The sequence below is a fragment of the Coffea eugenioides genome, unplaced genomic scaffold (assembly GCF_003713205.1).
Source record: "Coffea eugenioides isolate CCC68of unplaced genomic scaffold, Ceug_1.0 ScVebR1_2055;HRSCAF=3016, whole genome shotgun sequence".
NCBI classification, from domain to species: Eukaryota; Viridiplantae; Streptophyta; class Magnoliopsida; order Gentianales; family Rubiaceae; genus Coffea; species Coffea eugenioides.
Genome location: NW_020862508.1, coordinates 4,974 through 13,121, shown reverse-complemented (window position 1 = coordinate 13,121; position 8,148 = coordinate 4,974). Strand labels below are relative to the sequence as shown.

Genomic DNA, 8,148 nt, shown 5'->3' with positions numbered 1-8,148 from the left:
CCTAACTTCATGTTTGGTTTCACATCGGCCGTTGACGAGGCCGCAGCTCACCTCTCCTCCGAGGCCTTGGAGTCCTTAAAAAACCATACCAGCTACAATGAGGACTCCAAGGAGTTATGCGATCGGATGGCCGAAGGCATTCAGGCAGGAAGGAATTTGGCCGAAGTCCAGGTCGAGTTCAACAAGTGGCTGTCCGAACTCGACGAAGTGTTCGAGGACGTGGAAGTGGAAGAAGCTGGAGGAGAGGACGCTGAGGGAGACGAAGCCGGAGGGGACGTCGGCAAAGAGCATGGAGATGAAGTTCACCCCAAGGAGGCCGAAGAGAAGGATGCCCAGGAGGGAGCCAAGACCGGGGATGGAGCCGAGACGGGGGTCTAGGCTTGCGGCTTTAAGGGGGTGGCCGAGGTGGAGAGTGCTTAGTAGCATTCGGACCTCGGCCTTGTACTTTTGTAACGCTCTTTCTTATTGAATGAAAGCATATTTCTTCTCGTCTCAGTGCTTTAATTTCTTGCTTTGACTTCATCCCTTGCTTGTCCCCCTTATTTTTTAATAGCGTAACAACGATATTGAAGAATAACATAATAACTGAAGTCATTACTTGATTAAAAATTCAGGCGTAATACAATCTGAGGTTCTCGGCGTGCCAAGACCTCGGCACTAATGAGCCATCTCGGTAACTCAGTTTACAATACCCCTTAGCGTCAGATTCCACAACTCGGTAAGGGCCTTCCCATTTCGGGCATAATTTCCCTTGCGGTTCAGCTCGGCTGACTGAGTTTTTTCTAAGAACCAAGTCTCCAGGTTGGAATCTACGATGTCTCACGCGGGCATTGTAGTAGTGTGCCAGTGTGTTCTTGTAAGAAGCTATCCGGGCTGAGGCGAGATTCCTTCGTTCTTCGACGAGGTCGAGGTCCAGCTGCCTCTCTTCGTCGTTCACCTCGGCGGCATAGGCTGCCAGCCGAGGGCTGGGGGTAAGGATCTCAGCCGGGATGACCGCCTCGGCGCCGTAGGTCAGGGAGAATGGGGTCTCTCGCGTCGCTGACCTCGGCGTGGTCCGATACGACCACAGGACACTGGGGAGTTCCTCCACCCAAGATGACCCAACTCGGTGTAGTCGGGTCCTGAGACCATGTAGAAGAGTCCGGTTGAAGTTTTCTGCTTGACCATTGGCCTGGGGGTGGCCTACCGAAGTGAAGTGTTGTTTGATGCCGAGGTTCTCGCACCAAGTCTTGAACGGGTTCTCGGCAAACTGTCTCCCATTGTCCGAGATGATGACCCGAGGTATGCCGAAGCGGCAGATAATGCACTTCCAAAAGAATTTTTGAATGGCCAGCCCTGAGATGGTCCGAAGTGGCTCGGCCTCGACCCACTTGGTGAAGTAATCCACAGCGGTTACTAAGAATGTATAACCCCCGACGGCTTTGGGGAAGGGACCTATGATGTCTGTCCCCCATTGCTCAAACGGCCAGGGTGAAGTGATGGGGACCATGAAGTTTGAAGGCTGGTGGTGCTCGGGTGCGTGGACTTGGCAGGAAGGGCAGCCGAGAACGAGGTCCTGGGAGTCTTGCCGAAGTGATGGCCAGAAATATCCCAGGAGCATAGCTTTCTTAGCTAGCATCCTGTGGCCGATGTGAGCCCCACATAGGCCCTCGTGGATCTCGTGGGGGACCTCGCGTCCTGCCTCGGGGGTGACACACCTCAACCATGGGCCGAGGTAGGAGCGCTTATATAGTTCTCCATCGCGGAGTGCATACCGAGCGGCTTTGCGTTGTATCTTCCTTGCTTCAGCTCGGTCTTCGGGAAGGACTCCTTGACCCAAGAAAAGGATGAACGGGGTCATCCAAGTTTCTTCAGAGTGCACGGGGCAGGCCACCTCTTCCACGTACCCTGGTTCACTCAGGACCTCCACCAAGACGGTTTTGCTGAGGTCAGAGAATGAAGTGGAAGCCAGCCGGGATAAGGCGTCGGCTCGCTTATTCTGGGACCGAGGGATCCTTTGGATTTCGAATGACTTGAAGTACGCGGTGAGTTGGTGAACTTTGGAGAGGTACCGTTGCATGGTCTCATCCTTGGCCTCGTACTCACCAATAACTTGGCGTACCACGAGCTGGGAGTCACTGCGGACGTGGATTTGCTGGGCGCCGAGCTTGCGGGCTAGCTGGAGTCCAGCGATTAGAGCCTCGTACTCGGCTTCATTGTTGGTGGCCGGGAAGTCAAAGCGGAGGGCGTAAGAGCAAACCTCCCCCTGAGGTCCTTCCAGGAGCAGTCCGGCTCCGCAGCCGTCTCCATTAGAGGATCCATCGACATACAATGTCCACAGGGATGAGGTGGACACCTCGGGTAAGGCTGAAGTGGACTCCGGACCTTCCGTGAAGGTGAGCTCAGCAAGGAAGTCAGCTAAAGCTTGAGCTTTTATGGCGGTGCGTGGCTCGTAGGACAAGTCATATTCTCCCAATTCGACAGCCCACTTGGTGAGGCGACCAGAAGCTTCGGGTCGCACCAATATTTGCCGAATGGGCTGGTCGGTCCTGACCGAGATGGGATGGGCTAAGAAGTAGGGTTTCAACCGCCGAGCTGCGTGGACGAGCCCCAGCACAAGTTTTTCCACTTGCGTGTATCGGGTCTCCGGCCCGCGGAGGGCTCGGCTGACGTAGTAGACCGGCACTTGGGTGCCCTCATCTCGGATGAGCACAGCGCTGACAGCCTCGTCGGCTGCGGAGAGGTAGAGGTAGAGCTTCTCCTCGGGCCGAGGTGAAGCGAGAGTTGGTAGGTGATGCAAGTACTGCTTCAGCTGGTCGAAAGCAGCCTGACACTCCTCAGTCCAGGCGAACTGGTCAGCATTTTTCAGCACCTTAAAGAAAGGCAGAGCTTTCTCAGCTGATTGGGACAGGAAGCGATTCAGCGCGGCCAGGCGTCCATTCAGCCGTTGGACTTCTCGGATGTTCCGGGGTGGAGACATGTCATGAATGGCTTTCACCTTGTCGGGGTTGGCCTCGATTCCCCGGTGGGAAACCAGATACCCCAAGAATTTTCCCGAGGTGACGCCGAAGACGCACTTCTTGGGATTCAGCTTCATCCTCGAGTCTCGCAGGACACCAAAGACTTCCCTCACGTCTGACAGAAAGGATGAAGTGGTGAGGCTTTTAACGAGGATGTCATCCACATAGGCCTCCACATTGCGGCCGATCTGATTCTGGAAGAGTCGGTTGATCAGCCTTTGGTAGGTCGCCCCGGCGTTCTTTAGCCCGAAGGGCATGGTAGTGTAACAATAAGTACCTCGGTCGGTGTAGAACGCCGTTTTCTCTTGGTCCTCCTCACTCATTCCTATTTGATGATACCCTTTGAAGGCATCTAGGAAGCAGAGGATTTCATACCCCATCGCCGCGTCGACGAGGGCGTCTATCCTTGGCAGAGGATAGCAATCTTTGGGGCAGGCCTTGTTGAGGTCGGTGAAGTCAACACACATTCTCCATCCCCCGGTGTCCTTTTTTACCATGACTGGATTGGACAGCCAGGTGGGATATTGGACCTCGTGGATCATCTTGGCCGGCAAGAGCTTGTCGACCTCATCCGATATGGCTTGGCTACGTTCGGGGCCGAAGTGCCTTCGTTTCTGTCGCACAGGTCGGGCCTGCGGGTCAACGTTGAGTTGGTGAGTCATGAGCTCGGGTGGCACTCCGACCACTTCATCCGCGGACCACGCGAAGACGTCTCGGTGGTCTTTGATCAGGGAGATCATTTCTTCTTTCAGGGGTGGGGGGAGTCCCGCCCCTACCTGGACCACTTGGTCAGGTTTCGCTTCATCCACTACCACCAGTTCCACTTCATCCCCGGGCTCCAGCCTGTTGGGCTCTTCTGCCTTCTGAGGGTCGATGCAGTCTATGGAGAGGACCGCTGGCCTCTTTTCTTCTGACCTCGGTGAGGGCCGGGGGGTGACTGCTGCTTGAATGGTGGCGAGGTAGCACTCCCGGGCGGCGCCCACATCGCTGCTTACCTCGGCCACCCCCGCAGATGTTGGGAATTTAAAGCTCAGGTGGTAGGTGGAGTATACGGCTCTCAAGGCATTGAGCGTGGGCCGGCCTATCAGCATATTGTAGGGGGAGTCTGCTTTGACCACTGCAAAACTGACAGGCACAGTTCGGCAGCGTGGATGACGCCCGATTGTTACCACCAGGGTCAACATGCCTTCCGGGTGGACGACGTGTCCCCCGAATCCCACGAGGGGAGTTCTGACAGGAGTGAGTTGCTCCCTTGTCAGCTTCAAACTTTCGAAAGTCCGGTAGTACAAGACGTCTACCGAGCTTCCGGGGTCTACGTAGACCTTTTTGACTACGTAGTTGTTGGTGAGGACTTCAATCACAAGAGCTTCATGATTGCTGGAGGCCGCAGGAACGGGGTCAGCGGGACCGTAGGTGATGACCTCGGACAGCCGAGAGCTCGGCTCGGCCACCTCCATCTCGGCCTGGCGGTAGGTCCGCTTCCGGGAGTTCTGGCTGTCTCCTCCCGTTGGTCCTCCCGCGATGGTGTTGATCACCCCGGCTATGTTTGGGCCGTAGCCCGGTGAGCCATCGCGTGGGGGCTGCTTGTCCTCCCTACGGTCTTCGGGACCTCGACAATGCATGTTCGTGTCCCGTCGGTCGTCTCGGCGGGGGCCTCGGTTCTCCCGGTGGGAGACGCTTCGGTTGAAGCCTCCATCCTTGCGGACGAATTGCTTCAGGTATCCCTGCCGGATCAAATTTTCGATTTCCCGCTTCAGGTCATTGCAGTCTTCAGTCTCGTGCCCTACATCACGGTGGTAGGCACAGTAGAGGTTCGAGTTCCTCTTATCTCTCCTCCCCGGAATTTCGGGAGGGTTGCGGCCGAGGTGATTCTGCCTCATCACAGCCAGGACGTGGGTCCGGCTCGAATTGAGGGGCGTCAGCTCGGCGTCCGAGGTGGACGATCTGCCTTTCACGATCCGGTCGAAGACACTTCGGCGGTCTCGGGGTTGGTTTGAAGTGCCACTTGGGCCTGGTTCACCTCGGCCAGTGTCTTTCCTCCTCCGGGGATCTTGCCCCGTACGAGATGCTTGGGCTTCTCGCTTCATGCGATTTACATCTTCACTTCGGATTCCCTGGTCCACTCTTTCCCAGAGCTCCCGGAGTGTACGGGGGTACTGCCGATGGATTTCGGTGTTAAAGATCCCTGCTACTAACCCGTTGGTGAAGGCAGCAATAGTTACTTGCTCGTTCTGGTCAGGTATCTGTACATTCTCCTCGTTGAACCTTTGGGCGTACGAGCGAAGTGACTCGCCCTGACCCTGTTGCAGGTTCAAGAGGTAAGCTGAAGTCTTTGTTATTGGTCGAGACGACACAAAGCGGTGGATGAACCGGTCTATCAGCTCATCCAGGGAGGAAATGCTCCCCGGTTCTAAACTCCAGAACCACTTCCGGGCGGTCCCGTGCAGGAAGATGGGGAAAGCCCGACAGATCACGGCGTCGGGGACGCAGTAGAGTCGGAATGCGGAGATGAAGGCGCGGAGGTGATCCTCGGGGTCACCTCGGCCGTCGTAGGTGTGCAAATTTGGAAGCTTAAAGTTTGGGGGCACCATCTCCCCATTGATGTCATCAGTGAAGGGCGGAGCCCTCATGTAGTCAGTAGCTAGGCCCCCGGGGCGCCGAGGTGGGTCCTCGGCTCGTTTTCCCAGTAGTCCCCGAGAAAACGCTCGGGAGATGGAGGCAATCTTGGAGGTTGCCTTGGATGAGACTCGCCTGGAGGTGCTCCGAGATAGACGCCCATCTTCGGAGTCCTCGCCTGAGGGCACTTCAGGGGACTTCGTCGGTCTCCTCTTGGAAGACTCGGCTTTTTCTTTTCCCTGCCTTTTGAGGTACCTTCCTAGCTCCTCAAAAATGTTAGGGTTGTCTGATACAAACTCGGCCATCTTGGCGATGGCGTCCTCATTGTTGGGCTGGGTCCTTTGGGACCCTGGCTCTTCAGATATGCGGTCTTGCTGGGCACCCGAGGTCTGCCCAGCCCCAGTTGAGGGAACTCTTCCGCTTCTGGAGCGCGTGGATCTCATTTTAATAGCTATCTCGTTCCCACAGACGGCGCCAATTGAAGAGGCGATTTTTGGTTGGTAGCTGAACCGACCTGAATCAGTCCTCTCTGAGATGAGGTGAGGTGAACTCCTGGATCCGAAGTCAACCTCCTTGTCCGAAGTGAATGGCGGGGCTTCTCCCCTGGGATCACTCCGACGATCAAGTTAGTATGAGAACGAGAAATATGCTAGAGTATGAGCAAATGAACAGTGTATGCTTACTTGTTGGAGTGTGTGGGGTATTTATAGAGCGAGAGTGGAGGGCAGGACGGAGGTCTTATGTCGGTGGGACCCATGCCCTGCCATTACGGCTCTGTTCCCTGTCAGGGGGCCTGACTCTGACACTGTAGCCGCCTGGACAGGGTGACGAGGAGTCCTTTGCAGTAGTCATTAAGTGCGACAGTGCTTTTCAGATAAAGCACTGATCCCGGATGATGTCAGGTGACTTGCCTCATCCGCGTGCAGCTGAGGTGGAGGTGCCGAGGTCACCTACACGGTAGACTAGGGATCCGGCCGAGCTTAAGGGATATGCCCGAGGCACGGGTGAGCTCTGATGTCGGACGAGGTGAGGTCACCTCGGACATGCGGGGCGGCCGAGGTGAGCATCCTCAGTATAGTATGTCAGTTAAACAAGTCTTCTATAACCTTATCAAGTTAAGTGATCACAACAGTTTAAAATGACTTGGAATGTATCTTCTAAAGAACTTTGTGGTTGTTCGGATTCCTTCCGGAGGAACTTTTCACGCACAACACACACTGACGCTGAGAGAGTGAGGAGATTCTTTTCGTGAGAACGTATTATTCTCACGTTGCCTTATTCTTGGAGTAGGTAAAAGAGTTGTTAGAATGACTGAAGTCAAACATAGATCAGATTGCAAAATTGAAACAGATGGTAACTTTGAAACCAGGACGAAGTTCTTGATGATGAAGCTGTTGCACTTTTATAATGCAGTGGTAAAAACAATCGTCCTTAGCTCTACTTGTACTCTGCACTCTCAAGTCTCAAGTCAACTTGGTAGAGTCCCAGAACTCAAAGTTGGCGCAACTTTATTTGTTTTTTTTCTCGAGGGAAAGGTCTACAACTCTACATCTGCATTGCTTTCTACAAATAATAATATGTTATTGAGAAAGGGACGACCTCATCTCAGGCCAGGCGCATCTCCAGTCTAGTCTAGGAATATAATAGTAACTAATAAAAAATGAACAACGGCGACAAAGTTGACGACGAGTTGCATAATTCCAGATAATTTGCAGTACAGTAATGGGGTTGGAATATAAATAATGGAGATTCGTTATCTTTGTCGCAGACCATTTCCCAGCCGGTAATGATGATGATGATGCCTTCTCATGGTTGTTTGCATGCGGACTGACTGCTGGGCCTCAGTCCTAACTCTCAATGTGATCGCACGCACATCTTCGCATGGGATCCAAATCCCACCTATATATTCATGTATTTGTGTATCTACTTGCTTGCTTCTTCTCTTTATCAAGAAAGAAAGTATGGATGATTTCGATTCCGATCGCCGTATAAAATCACGATATCTTCGAATCTTTAGGTCGTTAGTTTAAAAAAAAAATAGTTACGAATCATTTGCGAACAAAATTTTCACATTAACATTGAAATTCAACCACATAATCATTTATGCAAAAATAATTCATTCTTAGGGTTGAGCCAACATGTGTTAGCATCTATTTATTTGCTATACCAACATGGATTTGATCCTCTTCATGAATTATCAGAAAAACGACATTGGTGACGTATAGTTATAATGGTCATCTGGCATTAATGCTCTCGTGCCCACTAGATTTATAAAACGTGAAAAATTCGTTTGGTTTTCTGCAAATACTTTATATTCATGGTTCATGTTTCTAGCAGGCAGGAGTAAATCACCTAGTCATTTTGGTAAATCAAGATTGGTCTGATATTTGCTTTCAAGAGCGTGTATCTCTAGATCTTGCTTCAAGCGTTTATACTGCTAGTGCAGAATTATAATTAGAAAAGAGAACAAGTTTTAAAATTGTATGTTAAGATGATCGATCTAAACTTTCAAGGTTTTCTTTTTCACTTTGTT

At 52.6% G+C, this 8,148-nt stretch overlaps 1 protein-coding gene across 1 annotated transcript; it reads right to left on the bottom strand.

Annotated features, from left to right (window-relative positions):
- Positions 1-610: 610 nt before the first annotated feature.
- On the bottom strand, positions 611-6,058 carry LOC113756198. The gene has a single exon (XM_027299963.1). It carries the CDS (start codon positions 6,056-6,058, stop codon positions 611-613), a length of 5,448 nt encoding a protein of 1,815 aa, XP_027155764.1.
- Between the last annotated feature and the right edge of the window lie 2,090 nt (positions 6,059-8,148).

Bases quoted from the DNA above. Each gene is read 5' to 3' on its own strand.
- LOC113756198 (XM_027299963.1), bottom strand. From the start codon at position 6,058: ATGAGATCCACGCGCTCCAGAAGCGGAAGAGTTCCCTCAACTGGGGCT.